At 35.7% G+C, this 25,121-nt stretch overlaps 1 protein-coding gene across 7 annotated transcripts in view; it reads left to right on the top strand.

Annotated features, from left to right (window-relative positions):
* The window catches only part of itga11a (integrin, alpha 11a), a 156,950-nt gene that overhangs the window by 93,751 nt on the left and 38,078 nt on the right, over positions 1-25,121 (top strand). For all 7 annotated transcript variants that reach the window (NM_001172627.2, XM_087259290.1, XM_087259288.1 and 4 more), the window contains 2 exons: positions 21,659-21,771; positions 24,088-24,179. In NM_001172627.2, coding sequence (NP_001166098.2) covers positions 21,659-21,771; positions 24,088-24,179 — 205 coding nt within the window. The remainder of the gene's footprint in view (positions 1-21,658; positions 21,772-24,087; positions 24,180-25,121) is intronic.

The raw sequence follows: 25,121 nt of genomic DNA, 5'->3' as shown, positions 1-25,121 counted from the left end.
TTTTAGTAAACTGCTTGTCACATAATATTGCTGGTGTTTGAGAGTGTGCTAAGTGTAATAATATATGCTGGCACACATACAGTATCCTTGCTTCAGTTCGACTTGGCCATCCATCAGCTTTGATAACACATTCCCAACATTTGAGTCCCAAAATATATTTTACTCCTCTTTATAAATAAAGATAAATAAAATGTACAGATAATAAATAAATTATAATCTTAAATTATTGACCATTATTGAATAGCACCATGGTTGTGCTAAAAAATTAACCAATCAATCAATCAATCAATTAATCAATCAATCAATCAGTCTGTCAGTCTGTATCCAATTCCTGTAGCAAAAGAAGTTGAATTCAAAAAGAGCGTTGTGAATTTGTCTCTCATTTCATCTCCCAGACTGACAGTAGGTCTCATTGCCTCAGTGATTTATAGAGTTTTCATCACAAGTAAATTTAAATCTCTTGTAATAGGAAAATCCATGTGTGATGCTTTTAGGGGGTTATGAGAACTGGAAGGAGTTTAACATCAGTCGTCCATCACTGTGATATCATCATCTCTCTTTGCTTTGGCAAATTGATTCAAATCTGTCATCCGAGTATGTCTGCTTGGCCTCAGTTCACCTGAAACCCAGCCCAGAGGTCTGCATCTGTCTGCGTGTGTCAAATATTAAGCATGCCTGCAAATAAAACCTTTTCTTTGTTTATTAGTCAGTGTAATTCCTCACTTTGTCTTCATGTGACAGAAATAGGTGTAATAAGCATCCAGGACAATTCATTCAGTGCATCATCCAATACAGACTCTCTTCATAATGAGGAGTTTTTATATTAGTAGTGAGCTCCACTGTACCTTAGATCATGAATATGATATATTCCACCTCACATTCCCTAGATAACAGTTAAATGGCTCAGTGTGTAGTTTGGATGTGAGTGTGTTGTCACTTTAGCTGGACTGATGTGAGGCGATATCAGCAAAGACTTTCTCAAGTGAGCGGCTGCCAAACAGACCCCCTTTCAGTCTCTTGCCCCATTCACACAGCATCTGGAAGCCATTAACAGGCCAGAGGAAATTTTCAGTGTGGCATGTGTGTCTGGCTTGACTTTGTGTGTGTGCACGCATATTCAAGTTTTGTGCAAGATATGTGTTGTGAATGAATTGGACTATAAAAATACACCAACAAATACTTGCAGATTATAGTACAAATTAAACAATACTTACTAAAAGTATGGCCATAGATGACATTTAAAAATGAGGGATGTCTGGGTGTTGTTAAATAATGCTGTATAAATGAATGAAAGAAATATGCATTTTGTTTAATGCAGCAATATATGAATATTTTTGCTGGCATCATTTTTACTAGGATTTGTGTATGACAACGACAACGACATGCACACAGACTTTTAATTGTCAGCCAGGCAGCCCGAGGCCTTCCATTGAAAAATTGTCACGTTTAAAATCTGATTTCTTTAAAAAATCTTCTATCTTTAATGCCTGTTAGAAATACAATATGAAGTGGGTCTCAGACCAGACAAGAAGCACTGTATTAAATTCCATTACCTCCAACAGCTCTTTAAAAAATGACAGTTAATTTTACCCTAGTATTTTTAATAGAATTTCTGCGCTATCCTGTAGCTACTGACGGCGCCAGTGGGTTCAATGGTCTTTCATCTCGTTTTACGCTTGAACTACTAAATGAATGCTTAACTGAATGTATAATAATTAAATTACAATATCAATGCTGTAAAAACAACCTTATGAAATTAAAAATAGTCACATTAAGTTTTCACCGGATGTTTGTCGTTGGCCATAAAACTCTAGCTTTACATAGAGCCCATTTATGCTCTACATGATTTATATAAATGTTTAATGATTGTTTATACAGTTTAACCTGACTTCCACTGGCTATCTAACTATAACTACTATCTACTGTCTAACATATCTAATGATAGTCTTGCAAATTTCCCAAAAAGAATATTCTATTAAATAAATTCATTCATTTATTTTCTTTTCGGCTGGGTTTCTTTATTAATCAGGGGTCACCACAGCGGAATGAACCAACAACTTATTCAGCGTATGTTTTACACAGCTGATACCCTTTCAGCTGCAACACATCACTGTGAAACACCCATACACTCTTATTTACACACATACACTATAGACAATTTAGCCTACCCAATTCAACTATAGCGCATGTCTTTGGACTTGTAAACCGGAGCACCTGCAGAAAACACTCAAACATGGGGAGAACATGCAAACCCCACACAGAAATGCCAACTGACCCAGCCGAGGCTCAAACCAGCGACCTTCTTGCTGTGAGGCGACAGTGCTACCCACCATGCCACCTCGCCGCTCATTTAAATCCAAATATTGTATTTTGTGAATAGGATACGGAATTGCTAACACCAAACTTCCTCTTCCTGCTTCATCAATGCCCAAATCACTTTATCAATGCTGTCAGTATTATTATTAAAAAGTCCAGTGACGCTACAAATATTATAACTATATCTGGCAAAACAGGGAAGCAGAGACTGCAGCAGCGCCCTCTAGAGCTCAGGCTGAATCCGACAGCTGCTGTAAGTCATGTATGTGAATTCATTCTGTCACATGATTTTAAATAATTTTCCAGACCTGAAGACCTTATCCGCTTGTTAAGTGGGGACGTGTTGGTAACGTATGTAATACTGTTTCTAGGTCCAAGCCGCCACTCATTTGAGTTGAAAAGTCATTAGTTTATGATCACTTTTTATTCATAACACACATTAAAGTTAATTTTATAGTTAAATTCATTTTATAGTTAATTTTAAAGTTAAATTAAAGTTAAAGTCATAGTGTACACAACAATCTCTGGGTTTGCTGCATATCAAATACCAACATTTTAACAATTTATAAAAAAATTAATCACTTTCTGGCCATTGGATATAAGGCTTGGACATGTATATTGTGATCGTGATTTTCGGAAGTATTAAATCGCTTTGTAAACGTTTATAATTACCATTTCATGAGTCTCACCATTCAGTTGAATAGAGCGCTTGGACCCGGAAGCTGCTTCGCATGACGTCACACTTAATTAGCGGATAGTTGGCTATGGGCCTGATTGAATGCACCATTGACTGAGCAAGATTCAAATAATCTATATGAAATTTGAATGTTATGGCAGAGTTTAGACTGTACAGATATTGAAATCTGAATCGCTGATGTTTATAATTTTTGCTGTTATATAAGCTGATTATCAGTCATTAGATTGAATCAACAATGGTAAATAGCGAAATTTATTGTACTACTGTTATTTTCTCAGTAGGTCAGAAAAGTGGCAGACATGTTTGTTACATGTGTAGTTGACAATCTTCGCTAAAATATTTATATTTGGATCAAACACTTAAGATTTTAAATTTCTAACCTCACAGTACAATATCCACGGATATCGATTGATTGCCATGCATACACGGCAAAGCATTCGATTTATCCACACTAAAGGGTAACATCATACGCAATAGGCGTAAAGTCAATATCCCTTTAAGGCAGGTCATTTCACTTGATGGCCATCTTTGAAATGCCTCTCGGGCAGTATGCTCAGGCATGAATGGGGAATGTTTGAGTGGAGAAACATCAAATTCTCCAAAATTGCTTGCCAAGCTTACGACTAAATTTCATTTTAGAAATCACCATTAAGGTAAAACAACAACTGTCTCTTTACCTTTATTTCTAAATGTTCGAATCACAAAAAATCTGCAGAAACTCAAATCTGGTCCAAGCCCCTCCCTTGGAGAATCTTTGCGATCGATGATTGGCTCCTGGACTAGAAGGCGGGGCTTCATTTACCTTATTGACCACTATACTTTTCCAAATACTTTTCCATATTTCCAAATAAACTAAACTAAATTTAAAACATTTTATCAAAGATTATTTGATAATTTAATAATTATTTATTTATTTTTATATAAATTTTATTATTAAAGTATACATATACTTCCTCAAATAACTTCAGTTGCACCTTTCAAACAAAGATGTTGACAAAGAATGTCAGCTGTCAAGAATTTCAAGAATTGTTGGCAAAATGGACTGCAGCTTTAAACAGTTAATAAACCAGCACTTACAGTACCTCATGGTGATATTAATATTAGTCTAATATGTCTTCTGCCAGCAGTACCTTCTCTCATTTCCATCTGTGATAAAGCGTTGTGTTTATGCTGGCAGTAGGAGAGGGAAAGCGTTGTGCAGGAGTTGGCTGTAGACAGTAGCGAATCATCATTGTGCGGTGTAAGGCTACTTCAGATCACTTGGAAAGCAAGACACTGCTGGCTATTTACTTGTGTCCTTGCACAGTTTGACTCAGGAAATGTCTTGATTAGCACAGTCAGATCCTCGGAGGAGAATGTTTAGTCCAAGAAAGTAATAGAGTCTAGCTGAGTATCACCTCTCTCACAACCCCCAATTCTTTCAGTGTGGTTAACACACAGTGCATTCATTCTGACAGTTCAAGTTATTTTTTCAGTGCAAAATTCAGTGAACTGACTCAAATGATTTGACATAAGGCTTGACCGGGGGTCTATGGAGATTTGTTTCTGAAGCGGGGTTTTGCTTCCATTCCCTCAAATGTTTAGCAATGCCTGTGCTATGCAATATGGGAATGCACTGGTATGGAAATGTTAGGCAATACAATAACGCTTTACATTTGGAAACCAATAACCAAGTGTTAGAACCCCTTTTTGTCTAGAGGAGTTGGGTTGCACATTTAACAAGGGAATTAGTTTTTGGCAGAAAAGTAAATTCAAAAGTAAATTGTGGAGCAAAGTAAAGGTGTTGACAACAAGATAGTGATTAGATAGTCGGAGAGATGGCACGCACCCGTAAGCATGTAGAGTGTATCTCTAAATAGATGTTAACCTACACGTTGACATGTAGGTCAAGTGAAATAATTACCTACCAGCCTTTCTAAACTCATGAGGAAACTTATGAGGATAGGGAATATATGGTGACACAAAGAACAGACAGTAACAACCTTGAACAACAACAAAGTTTAAATCAAATAAAGATAAACAATACTAATAAACCGAGATAACGAATTATCAAATACCAGCAAAGCAACATAACAAATAGGCTAAGAACAAATATCAAAACTGTACAAAACAAAGAAACTTCAAGGACAATTTTAGTTTTAATATAATCGTATATAAATTGCTACTTAACTCCCACACATCATGAATGCACTATTATGGCTAGTATAACACATCAAAATTGAATAAACCTTTGGAAATGATTTATAAAAAATCGGCTGATTATTTATTTTATCATGGATTACATTTCTAATGATTAATAGAGATGATTTAAAATATGTTTAGACTTTTTTTTAATCAGAACTGAAATTAAAATAAGAATCATGAAAATAAAGAACCTCCTTTCTTGCATCACATACTTCTTTGCATTGTTAAAGGGATATTTTGCCCAAAAATGTCAACTATTTCCTCATATACTCCACCTAATTGACTTTTGTCAATGTGAAAAAAAAAGATTAATTGACTTTTACTTAAAAAAGGAATGAACCAATTAGCCTATAATTATTAGGTAAATCAAAAATGTGCATAATTATAAAAAATAAGTTAAGTCAACAGTTGGCGGGAAGGAGGCTCAGTGGTTGGCACTGTCACCTCACAGCAAGAAGGTCGCTGGTTCCAGTCCCAGCTGGTCCAGTTGGTGTTTCTGTGTGGAATTTGCATGTCCTCCCCATGTTGGTGTGGATTTCGGGTGCTCTGGTTTTCCCCACAATCCAAAGACATGCGGAACTGGGTAAACAGAATTGACTGTATAGTGTATGAATGTGTGTCTGTGAGAGTGTATGGGTGTTTCCCAGTACTGAGTTGAGGTTGGAAGGGCATCCGCTGTGTAAAACATATGCTAAAAAAGTTGGCGGTTCATTCCTCTGTGGCGACACTTGATAAATAAGGGACTAAACCAAAGGAAAATTAATGAATGAATTAACAGTTTTAAGTTACAACAGATGTTTTCATCTAATAAGTAAAGTTAGCTTGTCACGTTTAAAGCAATGGGTTTACTCTTTTTTTTTTTTTTAATAAAGTTACCAATGAACTAAGTAATTAAGTAGCGTTTCTTTTCCTGAACACAAAAGTAGATATCTTCGATACCCATGAACTTCCAAAGAGGTGGGCCCCCCCGCCCCCTTATATTGACCTGGTGGGCTCTTATTCCTGGCTATAATAATGATTCAACTCCTATAGTGGTATAGGTATTTAGGTATTTTAGTAATATTCTCCATTCTTTGTCTGCTTTGAATATCCTATCATAGCAGCACACAATGGAAAGAGGTGTTATCCCAGTTTAGAGGCACAGAAGGGGTTTAGTGGTGTAGGAAAATGGGGGAAAGGGGCTGGCAACACGCACATCAGCTGTGGTTTTTGCAACCATGGACTGGAAAGAAGTGTGTAGTCATCGCAAACTCATATTTTTCTCTCCAAGTCGTAACATATTAACACATGCATTTTATTTCAGGTCAGTACACCAGAATAGCTTTGAACGTGTTCACTATCCATACAGTATTCCAAGATGCAGACATTGCCCTGCATACTGTATACTGGAACAATCTCAGAAGTTGCTACCATTTTCAATAGCAGATATGTAATTACAGACTAGGAACGTTGAGTTTATCATGTTAAATCTAGCCTACCGTGTGTCCCACAAATTAGTGTTTAGACTTTATGCAATTGGATAAACCTTATAGTTTAGTGCCATGCAAACCACCGAACAAGCATGTTGAATTTTATTTTAAATCAGGTTTCATCATATATACACAGAGAGTGACAGTATATGCCTGCTTTGCTACCATGTACAACTGCAGTACCTACTATTTGTAACTCATAGAGAAATGTGACCCAAGTCTCTATATGATGATGATAAAAACAGATCTATCTCGGAGCGCTCATTGCACAACTCATATAGGGAGCGTGTGGGTGATTTGGGGCATAGGAAAGTTTCATGGGTGATAAATATTTGAACTATTCCAGGAATCTGTTGTTCTGGTGTACAGGATTGCTGTGTTTGGCCTCTTACAGCTCTTTGAAGTATGATTTATGTGTGTTTGTTTTGTATTGATATGTCTGAGTGTGTTTTTTGTCTGTGATATGTGATATGATATGTCTGTGAGTGAGATTTTTGTGTTTTTCATTCACTTGTTTATTTTTTTATATTACATTTTATACAAGCTTGGGTTCTGTTTTCGGTTTGAATATGTTTAAAAAAAGTTTTTATTTCTGCAAAGGCAAAGCTGACATTTCAGCAGACATTACTCCAGTTCTCATTTTCATACAATTCTTCAAAATCTGTTATATAGTGTTGAAGTAACATTTCTAATTATTTTCAATTCTGGATATAATTGTACTGCTTAAAGGTGCAGTACTGTAGGTGATTGTCTTCAGAAACATTTTTTGTTGTGCTGTTTGAAAGTCTCTTCACATTCCAATAGTAATTCATCAATTTTCTATTCTGCTTTGTCCCTTTATTAATCTGGGGTCACCACAGCGGAATGAACCGCCAACTTGTCCAGCAATTCTTTAATGCCATTCCAGCCGCGACCCACCAATAGTAATGACTAAAGTAAATGATCTAAATGCATTTATGTGTTTTTATACGCTGGTGAAGCATAAGATTAATAAAATGTTCATCTTATTAAAATTTGTCGGGCTGACAATTACCATAATTCTGATAAGTAGCCCAAACTGTCTGTCAACAAATGTAGATTTGTACATCTGCAGCTGTTCACGCAGATCTGCCATCTGCACATGCACACGCGTTTACTTGCACACGAGAGAGAGTGACCAGTACAAACATATGCTCAACTAAAACTTTAAAATCCTGAATCAATATTGAAGTTGCTTTTGCACGCTGGAGGAAGGATGACACCAAGGCTGCAGTATTTCTATTAGATAGGTAAAGTTCTGTTTTGAAACTATTTTAGTCATGCAAAGCTGATGTAGATTTTGTTGTTTTACGAATGGGTTAACTTACATGTTTTAAAGCCACTGAAACATTCCTTTTCTTGAAACATCTTTTACTGCATCAATAATGTAGATTTTTATTTAGTTTAATAACAAAACATAAGGAGATAGCAATATTCTGCCTGGCCTGCTTTATTTCACTTGGCGGTCGTCTTTGAAACACCTCTCGGGCAGTATGCTCGGGCATTCTGTCTAAATGGGGAAAAACCAAATTCTTCGAAACTGCTAGCCAAACTTATGTCTACCTTATATATTTGGAATCAACAATAAAATTAATCAACACTGTTTCATAAGTTGTGTTTCTAAAATTGGCATATGTTCAGGTTGCCCAAGCTAATGGGCATGCACACTTGAAAGGAATAAGATCACAACACCTCATTCACAAAGACCACAAAACCTTATGTACGGGAGTGTTACACATGAAGTAATCTTCTGAAGTAATCCACAACATGGTATTGATGGCGAATGTCCTCCAGAAATGACAGCGACTCTTTGTTAACAAGTTTGTGAATGTTTGAGTAATTACTGTCATGTAATGCACTGTTAGACCTTACCGGGGTTTTTTACAGTAGAACACTGGCAACACTGTTGCCAGCCACTCACTGTAAAAGTTTGGTTACAGTAAGTAACTGGCAACAGTGTTGCCAGTTAATTACTGTAACTGAACCATTACAGTGAGTGGCTGGCAACAGTGTTGCCAGTTATTTACTGTAACTGAACCATTACAGTGAGTGGCTGGCAACAGTGTTGCCAGTTATTTACTGTAACTGAACCGATACAGGGAGTAGCTGGCAACAGTGTTGCCAGTTAATTACTGTAATAGAGCAGCAGTGGTAACTAACTGGAAACTATGTACAGTTAATTACTGTATTGTAGTGTTACAAATCACAGCATTGTACTGCATACACATTAATAGTATGTCATATATAGTTATTGTAGTGTTACTAAAATTAATCAGTATTCTTAGCTGTTATTTAAAAATAGAAGGCATAAAATTTTTCAGACAAATTTATTTTATTGTTTTGGCACGAAACAAATAAATAACAGAAAAAGTATAACAAAATTAAGAAATCAGCAGATATAAATATTGTCTTGCATATTACAGGTCTGCACAGTAAGGCTGCAGTCACACTAACATTTGAGCAAGCAAAATTCTGTCATACGGCACTGCGAAGTGGAATTAAACAAAGCGAGTAGTGGAATTAAACAAAATAATTAGAGATTGAAAAAGCAAGCCAGAGAGGTCATGTTCTGATCTTTGATTGGTATTAAGCAATCACATGATGTGATTTCGCACGTCAGCGTTCTCCAAGCTTGAACTTTCCAATGCTGCGAATTATGAAATTTGTCGCATGAGCTATCATTCCAGGTCTGCAGTACTCACATGTGTATGAATGGAAGTCTATAGGGAGAAAAGTGCAGTGTGACCGGGACTTTAAGCTGTAACTCTAATTAAACACACCTGATCAAACTAATTAAGGCTTGTTAGAAATCTACAGGTAATGTTGAAGCAGGGTGGGTACTAAACTCTGCTGCGCTGCAGTTCTCCAGGAACTTGGAGTTTGACCCCCATGGTATACAGCAGTGGTGCTCAGTCCTGTTCCTGGATATCTACCTTCCTGCAGATTTCAGTTGCTACCAATATCAAACACACCTGCCTGTAATTATCACCTGGTGTTCAGGTCCTAATTCATTGGTTTAGGTGTGTTTGAAATGAATAGCAACTAAAATCTGCAGGAAGGTAGATCAGCAAATGAACAGCAAAAAACACAACATAATTATTTTAAAGTTTTAAATAATTAAAAACTGTGTTAAATCTCAATAAAAAGTTTAAAGTAATTATAAAAAATAAAGTTGGCAACACAGAAAAACCAAAGGATCCAATCTTTTATTGTTATAATTATCTCATGACAACAAACTTTATTAATGTTTCTAATATAAATTCATAGGTGGAAACACTGCTCTGAAAAATACTTAGCAACAAACTCACAACCTGGGACCGGACAGTGGAGCTTTTGTGTGTGGATGGCTATGTGTATCATGTTTTTGTGATTCCCTGTGACGATGTGCACAAGTTACCTTACTGAGATGAAGGAATTTAATTTTGGCTTAGTTGCCAGAAAGAAACATACAACTGTTAGCATCTGTACATTATGGCAGTATGCAATATCCAATAAATACTTAAACAAAAGTAATGTAAGAAGTTATATGAGGAGAGGCTAACTAGCTAACAATGTAGCTTTCAAGTACACAGTTCAAGATAACAACAATATAACTTAAAACACAGCCTTATTTTAGAAACCCTCAAAAACATTTGAACACATTTTACTTACTCATTATAGATTCTTATTTAAAGCCTAAAACATATCAGACTCTACATCTGAATTGATGGACAGAGAATAGAGCGCACTCAGCAGTAAACAAATCAAACACCTGGCTCCCTTAAAGGGCCAGCATTTTCTGAAAACTATTTCTAACACCTTTGTGTTTAGAATAAGACAGACAGCCTGTGGGAGTGTATGGGGATGCCTAAATCATTATTTTCTGCCTTTAAAATGCACGTCTCTATAAATAGCAACATAAACCATCAGAGAATTTATTGGAATTAATTCTTTGCACTACACAATTTCATACAAAGTCTACTCCTTTCACAGTAAAATAATGTGTTAATAAATAATAAATGTTTTCTTTTATTACAGCAAAACACTGGCTATTTTGCAGTTATTTACTGCACAATCTACAGAGTAGCAGTGCAGTTATACTAATTAAACACACCTGATCAAACTAAATCTAAAGGTAGTGTGTTGAAGAAGGGCTGGAACTAAATTCTGCTGGGCTGCGGCCCTCCAGGAGTTTGACATCCTTGGTACATAGCATATTTTCAAAGGAATTGCCTACATTTATCACAATCATGCACATATCATTGAATAAAAACAATAATATACAAACAATATACAAACGTCATCCAAAGCAAAAAAATAAAAAATAAATAAATATTCTGATCCTCATGTTGTTCCAAACCTGTAGTAATAATAATAATAAAAAACAAATAACCTGATTAATACATTTATTTAGGAAAGTCTTTATACTATACTGTTAATGCCATTTTTACTAACTTCATTTGAAGTTTTCCAAACAAATTCACTGAGTCTCTGCGAAAATGTTTGTACATGCTGTTTAACATATTTTTTAAATAACACATTTTTACTAGTTAATTAGCAAAATACTAATATTCAGCTTAAAGTGCAATTTAAAAGCTTAACTATTGACTAAACTAGGCACATTAAATTAATTATAGAAAAGTAAACAAAGTTATAAAAATGATTGTGATAATTTGGTTGCTCTGTGTGAATATTTTTGCCTTTAAATGCATCTCGTCGATATCTTTACCTTTTAATTAGCTCTGTGACATTGACATTGGTTGACTCCTGATACTCAATGTTAAAAACATAAAAGGAACCAAAGAAAACACAGAGATGGCTGCAGAGAAATTTAGCTTATCATCTATGCATTGTCTCACTTTCTCCTCAATACTGACCATACACATACCAAAACTGAACATATATATATATATATATATATATATATATATATATATATATATATATATATATATATATATATATATATATATATATATATATATATATATATATATATATATATATATATATAGCAACATAAAGCAGTACATGGGGTAATAATGGTTGAGCAGTAATTTACCATTTATTATCACAGTAACTATCTGTAATGGGTACATAAAGTAAATTACTGTAATTTATTCTTTGCACTACAAAATTTCATACAAATCCTGCTCCTTTTACAGTAAAATACTGTTTCCTTTTAATACAGCAAAACACTGGCTATTTTACAGTTATTTACTGCATAATCTACAGTAAGGGTTAACAGTGTGTGCATTTGACAGGATGAACTGTACCTCGTGTTTGTTTTATACAGATTATCAATTGTTGTTATAAATTCATTAATAACAACAATAGCCAAATTAGTGTTCCAATTAACTTTAACAGGGTCCACTTTTGATGCTTTACACCTTTTGTTTTCAAGTGCACTTGGTACATTTAAAAGCACATATATCAAACTTTATGTGGATATATTTCTTATGTCTGTGAAGCAAGTATTCGTTGAGATTCCAGTGTGTTTGTTGACCACCAAACTGTTGTAAAAGCACACATCTGGTCCCCCGGAGAAACGCCAGTCTATAGCGATTGATGATTAGCTTCTGTACTTGTAGGTGGGGCTTCATTCGTCATATTGAGCGTTACACTTTTCCCCATTAAAAACTATATTAGAGACATGTCTTGTGTATTCTATAGTCGTTGGGTGAAGTTGCTTTTATATTCAAATTGGTTCATTTTTGAACAATGACAGCCTGTGACACGCTCCCTATAATGTTTACCATGCTACTTTGAATACTGGGTCTGAAATAGCATGTAAGTATGGCTTGTGTAAGTGTAATTCCTCCACCCTACCGGCCAAGCACCAAGCATATAGTATAGTCGCTTTAGGACAAAGAGCGTGAGAGAGTGAGATCAGCAATCCTTGCATGCATAAAATATTGCACATTGACAAGTTCAGTGCTGCCAACTATTTTCAATGAAAAGGTGCTAAGCTCTGCCCGAAAAGTCAATAAATGTCGCTAGATTACTCCAATTTGCATACTACTGACGTCATCACGGTATGCTGTTTCTGTTTGTTTAACAGCATATGATTACTAAAGAGGTATTTATATTAGCACTATGCTTTATATATGCATGTTAATTGAAATAAATGTATTGCTGTTTGAATAGAGTATATCAGTATAGATGTGTAGTGAGTTTGTCGCTAAGGGGGTCTAAAAAGTCACTAAATATAGCGACAAAGTTGCTAAGTTGGCAACACAAGTTTTGCTTGCTAACTACACAACTGAACGCGTGAACACAGCTGCTGCGCTCGTGCATCCAGGTTAATCATGAACAACTCAGTGCGCATGCCCTAGTTGCATACATAACATCTGTGCCAAACATCTCAACTGACGAACATATTAACAATAACACAACCGTATAGCCAAATTAAATGTTTGCATTGGCATGTTACAGCCCTAATGAGTATGATTATGTAAAACTCCATATAGATACATATTGCAATGATTTCGGGTACTTATTTAGCGATGCACGCACACATACTGTATATGCACAGTCCTTAAATGCTCTGCTGACTTGGACTCTATAATACCTGTTTTATAACTTTAAACTACCAACAACCACCATCGAGCTATATTCTAGTGATAGTTCTTCCCGCTCCATGGTGGATTTTGGCATAGTCCATTTTCATGATATGGCAGGGGTGAGTAGAAGACACCAAGTTGTGGGGGGAATATTTTCTACAGAAATAATTTATGATTTCTTATTTGGCCCGGTACCAATTATTCCGCGGATCGGTACCGATGGTTGGGGACCACTGATCTAGTAGATTGTCTACTGTCTTCTTTAATGTGTGCGTAATGATATCATGATATCAGAAGGCTTAGCTTTAGATTGCAGAGGTTGGACTGTGTTTTTAAAAACTTTATGCTAGGATTTTAACATATTACCTAATGCACCTTGAATGTTTATGTTGCAACTAAGATGTGTTTCTGAATATATTGGTCTAATATATAATTAGCCATGTACCGGTAATAAATTCGCAAGGCAGTTTGTATGTTTGTATCAAATATAAGTTAGATTCAGACAGCACTGAAAAGCTGCAAAACATCTGCAACATCATTTTCAGCTGTTAGTAATCTCAAATAGAACAAATTTCAAGTGTTTTTTTCTCATCATGTCTCAATTTCTGCTGTAGTAGTCTGGATTTTGTTATGATAGAAACAGGATCAGAGCTCAAAGATGAAGAGAAGGCATATTTGTATGGCGGTGCATTAGGGAAAACATCAGCTGAGTTTGGTTATTTCTTGCGTGACTGTTATGATTTGGTTGTCGGTGATGGAGTTTATGCATTTTCAGCAATCATGAATACTGTTGAAAACATATAATTATGACCTTTTGAAATATATAGATGTACCACACATGGATTTTTAATAGACATTTGTAATAAATTTTTAGTTGTGGTTTTCTTATTTTAGCATATAGGGGGAGATTTCTCAGAGTGACGTGTTCATGACGCTTGGATTCTTTTCCTGGTGTCTCTCAGTGTACCAATGGAGTTTTTAATCATGGGTGGTCACTGACAGTTACACATCCACAGAATTTGTCTGATAGTTCCCTCGGGATGGACATACAGACTCGTGGACACACGCACGCACACACAGCCTGTTTATTTTTGAGAGGTTGCAGTTTGAATTCCTTGCTGAGTTTTGACTTTGGTCTGTCCTGTGACCTCTGAATTCCAGAAGCAGCAGGAGCGCTGAGGCGTTCGTCATCTCTAGACAAAAACTCAGCTGAAATTCGGCAAACAAAAACTTCTTTCACACTGGTGGAGGAAAGTTCATCTGACATGAATGTCTTGGTTCACAAAACAGTACAGGTTAGATTAAACTAACAAGGCAATTAGTATATTTATGGGTATATTAAGAAAGCAGGGTGTGTTGCTTTGGTATACCTTGCTAGTACCAGGTTAGTCCCTCTTTTGTCATATTAGTATATGAACACATTAGCTGTCTCTGAAAATGCTCACTTACTTTATTTACTTATTTTCTAATCCCTATGTTGCATATGGCAGTTGAGTGGACTATAACAGGAAAGAGGGAACAAAACTGAGTGTGCAAATTCAGATAGTGATGTAATGAGTATGAGTCAGAGAGCAGTCTGTCATGGGCAATTTCTTCATAAACATTACACTTACCAGCAAGTAAAATTAAATAATTAACTTTATTAATTGAATGTCACTTTTCAACCATCTCTTTATTGTATTATTTGTTAACAAATAGAACAAAGTACTTTTTACTTGTATTTTAAAAATAAAAACTCTACTTTTACATTTATTTGTTTGTAAAACATGTACAAATACAATATAGTAGATAACTGTAACATAAAATAAAAATGTATTCAAATTTAAAATATCAAATTCACATAAGAAGTAATCTTTGACTATAACCGAGACAAGTGTACATGCAGGTTTTTTACGTTATTATTTTTGCTTACTTCTTAGGTAATCCTGGTTTAAATTATAATTACAATTTGTCACCTCCGCTGTTCATGTCAGCTGTGTTACTTGTTTTGCTGTTTTGCTTCCTTCATATGAATTTAGGGAAAAATCACTCTTTCTCATTAGAGCAAAATAATCCTTCAGTAGCCATCCAAAGATGGAGTTTGTCTAGAAATATGCACCATTTCACCACTCAGACCCATAGCCAGCCTGGTGAAAGGAATGGTTCTCTTTTCTCAAAAAGTGGATCTTTTTGCTGTAATTACGAGATTTAAATACAGCATTTTAGTGACATTTTAGTCTGCATTAGCTTGACAGATGGTCATCATAACCACACTTTTGATGTACCAAAAATTTCCTAAAGATTAACAATAAGTGAAGTTTATTTATAAACTAATTTTGAGAGGATCACGTGCTTATGATTTACCACAGCCGGTCTCGCATTAGCTAATCATGATCTTCCAATCATATGACTTCAAAGTTACTATAAATAACCACAGTCTTCAGTCCACGTTTATCTTTTCATTTGTCTGGAAGAAACCCCTTTTCCTCCCCATTCTCCTCCTTTACCATAGATCAGGCGGCACGGCGGCCCAGTGTTTGGCATTGGTAGCCCCACAGCAAGAACACTGTCGGCCCTGGTCCTCACCAGGCCGGTGGGTGTTTTTGTGAGGAGTTTGTATTTTCTCCCCGTTTCCCTGTGGGTTTCCCCCGGGTTCTCCGGTTTCCTCCCACCATCCAAAGATTTACATAATGCATAACAGATTTAGCAAATCAGGCACTTGTCAAGCTCCCTTCTTTCTCAAGTGTTCCATTAGCTACTGTAGCCGAGTTTTTGAGATCCACCTGAGCTTAAGCTCCCCTCTCTCAGGGCTTTCCCCCAGGACAGCATGCCAAACAAGCTTTCGATAGATCATCAGCTAAAAATTTTAAAATACAAATTTATCATTATTATATAATGTTATTTATCATCAAATATCATTTATCATTAGAAAATAATTAGAATAGGTTAAAGTCTTTGGCCTATTGTCATTTATATTAAAAAAATAAACTGGCCCAAAGCACATTCAACCTTTCTCAGAATTTGGCCATTTGAATGATAAAAATTCACACATAATAATAATAATAATATTATAAATAATCATAATAATAACACTGTAGAGCTTCACAATTTTTCTAGCCTCTCTTGTAAAATCGTTCAAATGAAAATTCATTAATAACAACAATAGTGTTACAATTAATTGTAATTAGTGTTACAATTAACTTTAATATGAGCCACTTTTGATGCTTTACACCTTTTATTAGTCATTTATTATTTCAAGAATAAGGTCCAAGACATAGAATAAAAGTTCTTTATAAATTTTTTTTTCTATTTAGATGACCTTACGTCAGATTGTTTGTTTTCGTGCAACACTGGATGTTTGACTCATTGAACAAAACTGATTAGCACAACAGACAACAGAGGATTCCACTTGGCTCTAAAGGCTTTTTTGATGGGTTAATTTCACTATTTATGATGGCGTAGCAGTCAAAATTGGACAAATGAGTTCATGTATGGGATTAATTCTAAAACCACCTGAACCCCCACTGGCTACGGGCCTGTAACTACTGGGCCAAACTGAAATATCACAATGGATCCATTCAGTCTTATTATACTTATATACAGACCTTATATATCTAAATGTTGCTGCAAAAATTGAGACTCATCAGACCACACAAGCTTTTCCCAATCTTCTTTTGTCCAATTTGGTGAGCCCCTGTGAATAATTTCATTTTCATGTTCTTAGCCATTTCGTGTAATAGATCTAGATCATCTATTTCTGAAATTCTCAAACCAGCCTGTCTGCCATCAAAATCCATTCACTCAAATCACCTTTCTTTCTCATTCTGCTGCTCAATTTAACCTTCAGCAGATCTTTATGATGTCTACATATTTAATACACTGAGCTGTCATGTAATTGGCTGGTTAAATATTTGCGTTAACAAGCAGTTAAACAGGTGGAACTAATAAAATGAGTGTTTGGTTTCATTGTAATATCACTCTGTCTGCTGCTTTATGATGTTTGACATGTCCTTTTAAATCAGTAACACAAAGGCTGTGATTTACTTGCATTTGTGGTGCATCTGTTCTTTTTTCATCTCATCCTACTTTATAGGAAAGTAATGAAATGGCATATTAGTGGACTCACTGGCACATCATAGAGCTCAGCACCATGGTACTGTGAGCAAAGCCTTTTCTCACTCTCCAAATGTGAAAAACATTTGGCCTTTAATGGCAAAGCCTTTCCTCTCAGATTTTTCCAAAAGACTTAGGCTGCTGGTGCAGCGTTTTGTGGGACATTGAATATGTGAGGCTAGTGTACTAGGAAGGCTGTTTCATTCAGTGCTATTAGTCTTTTGTAGCCCTGCCGCAGAGGAAAAAAAAACGTAAGATCTTAATGAGTCTGAGCCTGATTGTTTTAACAGCTCACAGTGTCACTACCCTGGAAGTTTGACTAGACCGTTAAATCATTGCAACAATGGTCTTTCTCATACTCATCTCTCTATTTCTCTTTCCCTCTACTTTTATTTTTTTATTTAGGTAAGTGTGTCCTTAGCTGAACTCAAGTGTAAAGTTTAGCGCCAAAGGCAGCTATAACACCACTAATATTAATAGCAGTGGAAATATGCACACAGTCTGAGCTCTTTCTGTGAAAAATTATTTCCAGAGACATTTGAAAATGTTTAGTTGAACTTCTAACTGGAGACTTCTGTTGGCTTTTTAAAATGTAAGCTTATTTCCGTATTTCATGCTCATTTCAAAGCAGCGTCAGACTTAGAGGGTTTGTTTACCCAATTTTATGAACTCTCAAATTTCATCAATCACATAAATGTAATGTTTACAGTGATAAACTGCCAATGTGAGTTCATATTGTTTATTTGATTGTATTGACTGACTTCTTTGCCTAAGTGAGGAAGAACAGCATGACCTGTGTCATGATTCTTGTTCAGATTCATTCCCTGATTCTATTGTAAATAGCCTGTGGGTCTTTTATAATTGTATTTTAACTGTAAAGGGTGAAATCCATTTGTTTGGGAAGCTGGATCCAGATTTAGTTGGAATGCTTCACTAGTGAAGCTCGCCAAACAGAGAAATATTTTCTCGAGGGGCCCGTGATGTTGACCCCTGGCCTATGGCAGAACACTCATGGAGGTCTGGATCTGCAGTAAACAAGTGTCAGATATCACTGCCTGAATCGCACTGTCCCTGAGTGGGTATTGCTTCTGTGTAGTGCATTAACCTTTACCACCTACCAGAATCAGCATTAGATGTGGTGATCATTGGCGTGTGCTATAGTAATTTTGTCTTTGGCTTCTTTTATGTATAACACAGAATTAAAAGGAATTTTCTAACTCCAAGGATCCTCATATATGATGAGCCCCATTTGAAGGACGCCAATTGTAACATAAATACAGCTGTTTATTTTTGGTCACCAACTTTCTGTATATATTTCTGTGTCTGTGAAACTATGCAGTTTTGATGAAACTGTAAAACAAGTTTTTTAAATGTTATGGAGGGTTTTTATTAGCCTCATCAACCAGTACACAATCATTGTTAAAATGTCTACCTTGACTAGATTAAATAATGTTCCAAAGCCCTTTCCAAATGCACAAGTTTAAGTTTTGTGAATTATAAACAGGAGAATAGTAGGTAAGGAACAGTCTAAAAAGTCTACACATTGCATTAAAATAAACCTGCATTTTCAATGATACGTTATTTCATGATGACAGTCTGTGAGACTGAGCTGTTTAAGGCATGCACAGAATACCACAGAACTTCTCCTTCACACTTTTAAAAATAAGCCTAATTGAGCTGTGCATGAATGAATGGTGACCACTTAAAAGAGGATGGGATATGTTTTTTCTATATTGTTGTGGTTGTTGTTTAACCCTAAAACAAAAGTCTATAGGTCATGATAAGCATAGGACAAACAACCTATTTGGTCACATTTTTAGAGGAAGGAACTTTAAGTGTTTCACAACTGATTCATGATCTGTACAAACCATAGCTCGCTGTTTTGGTTGCATGTAACTTGTTACTTTTAAAAGTTCCCTCAAAAAGTAACTAATTGCATTACTTAATTACTTTTTATGGAACGTAATGCATTATATTACTTTTATAATAAAGTTATTTTTGGGTTACTTTTCCCTATGGCTGAGGTTTGATCTTTTTCAGAACTTGCAAGTGTTTTTTCACATTTTTTATAAAGAAACTCTGCATTTAATAACCACCTATATGACCTACACCTTCATTTTTCTTTAAAAATGTAGGATAAAATTATATTTTGAGAACTCTTCTGAACCCAGAGCTTTACATGCTGTATATACATATTAATGACAACATGTAAAGTGTTTGCTACTTTTGTACGTTTTTGTGTTATTAGTTGAGTAAATTCACTGTCCTTTGAGATAAGGACTGCAATAAAGCCTGAGTGTACTAACATAAAATCATTTATATTGAGGCAAAAACAGGTTTTAAAATGTTTAATAACAAGTGCAGGTGCAGGGTGCAGGTGTAGTGCTTTGCATTCAGGTTTGTTTGTTTGTTTGTTTTCGATGTCGTGTTTCATGCAGTTGTCAAGAGTTTTACTTGCACATAATCTACACTTACCATAATAAAAATCCACTTATTTTCTTCGATGAGTTCGAAATAACAAGAATCATTGCAAAAATGTAAGTCTCCGGCCCGCCATTGTTTCTGTTTCTGACTGTAGTGATGACAAGCGATTCCCAAATGACTTGTTTGTTTTAACCAGTGATCTTTTAAGTGGACTGGAACTGAAGTTGAATCTGAAGTTGAATCATTTCATAAAATTTAACTGAGTTTCCATTAAACGGTTTGTTGAATTAGGTTCTTGGTACTGGGTGGTCGAACAAAAACAATACATTTTATTGGTTTAGTTTCATTTATTTATTTATTTATTTATTTGCTATTTAATTTGTAATTTAACCTCTACATAAGCCATAAGAACTGACATCCCTCCTTGAAAAACTTAAACTAAAACTCAAAGGCTGCACGGAGGCGCAGTTGGTAGCACGTTCGCCTCACAGCAAGAAGGTCACTGGTTCGAGCCTCAGTTTGCATTGAGGTCAGTTAGCGTTTCTGTGTGGAGTTTGCATGTTCTCTCTGTGTTTGCGTGGGTTTTCTCCGGTTGCTCCGGTTTTCCCCCACAGTCTAAAGACATGCGGTACAGGTGAATTGGGTAGGCTAAATAGTCCGTAGTGTGTATGTGTGAATCAGTGTGTATGGATGTTTCCCAGTGATGGGTTGCAGCTGGAAGGGCATCCGCTGTGTAAAACATATGCTGGATAAGTTGGCGGTTAATTCCACTGTGGCAACTCCAGACTTATAAAGGATCTAAGCTGTAAAGAAAATGAATGAATGAACTAAAACTCAAACTAAAAAGGCAGACAAATAACCCACATATCGTAAAATTACCCGCTTTTTTAGTTTCCCACGATTAGTGTAGTTATTACTTACACTCTCTGACCCCATTGCAAAGACACTTTATTGCATCTGACAGACTTTTTTAGAGGAACCATCTCACCATAAACTAATTACGAGCTTCTGAATAACATTTAAGAGCCCATCTTGACCTGGCGCAAGCATGTAAATGTGAAGGCAAGCAGGCTTTCTCTCTCCCTTGAGACCACTATCAGTGTGAAAGAATTCTTCTCTTGCATAAACACTAGAAAGTGCACATGTTGCCACGTTTGATGGCTTTGTTCACCCAAAACTAAACATTCGGGCATCTTTTTCTCACCCTTCACTTGTCATAAACTGGCTATTTACACAAATTTATCTTTATCTTATTCACTTTGGAGGAAAAATAAATAGAAATTAAAATAAACTGTATGTGTGAACTATCCCTTTAAGCATGCCTAGCTCCCCGGTGATCTGTGACTAGTAAAATGAGTCCTCTATGGCTACTTAGTGAAAGTGACGGGCTTTGCTTTTAAAAGCCACATGCTTTTGAGATCCACGAGAAGCACATATTGCTCCATCCAGTGCTACTGCTACTGTACCCAAATGATGTGTGTGTCCCTGATTGCTCTCTGCAGGAGCATTTTTAGGTGTGAAGCATGCCAGCGTTAATGGAGCAATGTGTTTAGTCAGTCGGGGTCGTAGGATACATATTTCATCACGCACACAAACCTAAGTCCCACATACCTAACCGCCCGGCGCGCTTCAGTCGATACATTACCTCAGACTTCAACATTCAGCTTAAACCTGTTTAAACATTCCTTTGCCAGAAGATTCCACTCACCTGCCATATCTCCCATTGATTCACTTCCTCAGAGCTCCTTTAAACGACCCTGTTTTCAGAGGGAGCTTAAATCAACAGTTTTATTTACAGGGAAGTGGATCACACACCTGCTTTGTGATTATGTGTGTTTTCTTTCCTGACGTTTCTGCTGGATGAATGTTGTACTGTGTCAAAGGTAATATTTAAATGTTTGGATTGTGGATTTTAGGTTACTGGTAGGAGCCCCACTGGAAACAAATGGACAGCATCAGACAGGAGACGTGTACAAATGTCCCTTAAGCAGAAGATCTGGAGGACCCAGCTGCTCCAAACTCAATCTTGGTACAGTTTTTTTTTTTTAAGTACAACCCCAAATCAGAAAAAAATGAGTCAGTATGGAAAACACAAATGAAAAAATGTAGTAAATTACTTTGACTTTTATTTTATTGCATACAATCCAACAAATATTATTTAATGTGTTCCTCAATATATATATATATATATATATATATATATATATATATATATATATATATATATATATAGTGCTCAGCATCCCATCCCATTTTGAAAATGAATATTTTTATCAATTTCTTAGTAATTATGGGCAATGTATATTGGTGCATTTAAACAAAACAGATTTATTAAACTAGCATATTTATTTAAAAAAAAATATCAAACATATATAGAAATTAAAAGATATACAATTAAATTCAAGCAAAGTAATAATAAAAATATATATTTTTTTGCTTTGCTGTCTGATGAAGAGCCATGTGCTCGAAACGTTTTTGAATATATATTCTGCACTTTTTGCGGTTTGGCTGAGCACCCAGTTAAAGTGATGTGTGTGCTTTTGTACATTTTTTTCTTGACCTTTCCTCTTTTTAAAATTTGTATTTAATGTTTTTCTTAAAATTTGGGGGGCAACATGGTGGCACAGTGGGTAGCGCTGTCGCCTCATAGCAAGAATGTCGCTGGTTCGAGCCCCGGCTGGGCCAGTTTGGATCTCTGTATGGAGTTTAAATGTTCTTCCCATGTTCGCGTGGGTTTTCTCTGTGTCCTCCGGTTTCCCCACAAGTCCACAGACATGCGGTATGGGTGAATTGGGTAAGATAAATTGGCCGTAGTGTAAATATTTATGCTTATTATACATTTTAGACACGTATTTACATCACAATTAATACATAAACTTAACAAAAGTTCATTTTTATTTGATTTATTTTTGAATTTTTGATTTAGTTCTAAAGCACTTTTCAACTATAAAACATGTTCTAGTACATTGTGTCTGGTTTAATTCTATGAGGGTTTTTTCTATTCACTTCTATTTTTTGTACAGAATTTTAATACTGATAAACCAAATAGTTTGAGTTTTTTGTCAAAAATACATTGTAAAAACTTTCTTGCCATCAAAATAAGCTGGAAGCTTAGCTTAAGCTTAGAAGCTGGAATTTTGCTAAACACGAACAAACACTGGATAATTTTAATATCAATTGCAGATACAATCATTTTCTTTAGAAAATACAAGTCAATTTATTTATTTTCTTTCGACTTTGTTCCTTTATTTATCAGGAGTCGCCACACGGAATGAACTGCTAACTTATCAGTGTATGTTTTACACAGTTGATGCCCTTCTAGCTGCAACCTAGAACTGGGAAACATCTATACACTCTCATTCACACACACACAGACACACTACAGCCAATTTATTTTATTCAATTCACCTAAACCTCATGACTTTGTACTGTGGGGAAAGCGGAGCACCCAGAGGAAACCCACACGAACACAGAGAGAACACACACACTCCACCCAGAAATGCCAAGTGACCCAGCTGGGACTCGAACCAGCAACCTTCTTGCTGTGAGGCAACAGTTCTAACCACTGAGCCACTGTGTCGCCCCATACTAGTCAATTATAAAATGCAATTGGATGTAATAAATTAGGAGTCTTGCATGAAATCTGTATTTTTATTTTTAGTGCTTTAATACATTACTTCATTAGTTTAAGCAAGTTTTAATCTGTATGAAAACAACTGAATCTTAATGAAGCACATTTTCTGTATCTGTTTTATTATCAGTTTATTATCAGTTTAAATCTTCATTGGTTAACTGAAAATTTCCTTAACTATAATTTGATTCCTGAGATTAACTCTGGGTGACTGTGGATTAAAACTCCAGATAAATAATTAGCATAAATATTTTTTGTGAATGCACTTTAAAAGGAACTGTATTGATTTACTAGCACCACATAATTACTTCACAAAGCTTTCATAATAAGGGTTGGAGTTGTGGTTTGGCTAAAGTGTTACCAGGCATGCCTTGTGAAAAGCAACACATTGATTCATTCAGATGCACTCCTGATGTTTAATTGAGTTTACATGTACACATCTGGGTTCTTCGCTACAGAACGCAACATTTATGCAGAGCATGTGTGTTCTATATAATGTTAAGTGTGCCGATACAGTCACGAGTACGCACACGAAACAGATGCACCCTGCAGATAAAGTCAGGAATGTCTAGACTGGATTACCAAATATGTTTACAGTTAGAGGAAGTCCCTGTTTAAAGTACATATGCTACATATGGAGTGTGGTCAGATTTTATAGCACAGCCTTTTATTTTGTTTCCACATTGGCAACATATTTTGAATTTGTTTCTTAAGGAAAGATATCGTTGACAAATGTATCTGAACGAAAGGAAAGGATGAGACTTGGAATGACCCTTTCGTCCAACCCTAAAGACAACAGCTTTGTGGTGAGTATGCTTGATTACATACTGTAGTTAAAGGTGCTGTAGGAGGTTTTGGAAAATGCTAAAGTTGGGCTGATAACACTGAAAGCCTAATAACATTGTTGGCTTGATAACATCCAATCCTGCAAGTCTCACCCAAAACCAATCCTCCTGAACACATGAGCAAGCACTAGACAACATAAACGTTCCTTTGAAGTAATCCTTTCTGCCCAAACAGGGTGCGTAAAGGTATGCAATTACATACTTTGACAGGCAGGTAGGACAGCCTATAGTAATGTTTGGACCAAATGTTTTGATTAGATAAACTTTTCTTGGTCCTACACCTTCCAAGTAATATTAAAATGCATTTAAATACATTTGGACCAACTTGAATTTAATTAAATTATTTTAACTATTTATTTAACTATTTTTAGTTTCAACTAGCATAACAAAAAATGTTCCTAAAGAAAATCACTTATTGCACCTTTAAAAATGTTTATTTAGTGGTATATACACTTGCCAATCACTTTATTAGGTTCACCTTACTAGTACAGGCCTGAACCCCTTTTTGCCTTCAGAACTGTCTTAATACTTTGTGATTTAACATGATACTGGAAATATTCCTCAGAGATTTTGGTCTATAGTGACATGATAGCATCACGCAGTTGCTGCAGGTTTGTCGACTGCACGTTCAAGATGCAAAACTCCCTTTTCACCACATGCCAAAGGTGCTCTATTAGATTGAGATCTGATGACTGTGGAGGCCATTTGAGTACAGTGAACTCATTGGCTGTTTCTCAATATACGTTTTTCAGTGGTCTTGCATCCTCGGTTTCTTGTGTAACGTCATCATCAACTGCCAAAGTTTAGTTCCAATACTCAAAACCGCAAGTACGGAGGACTCGTAAAACTTCCCGGATGTTATCTTGATATCGAGTACGCAGCATTTTATTTAGATTTATTATT

Source organism: Danio rerio, chromosome 7, assembly GCF_052040795.2.
Source record: "Danio rerio strain M-AB ecotype USA chromosome 7, GRCz13ab, whole genome shotgun sequence".
NCBI lineage: Eukaryota > Metazoa > Chordata > Actinopteri > Cypriniformes > Danionidae > Danio > Danio rerio.
The sequence above is the reverse complement of the archived record's forward strand: the minus strand, read 5'-3'. Positions and strand labels throughout refer to the sequence as shown.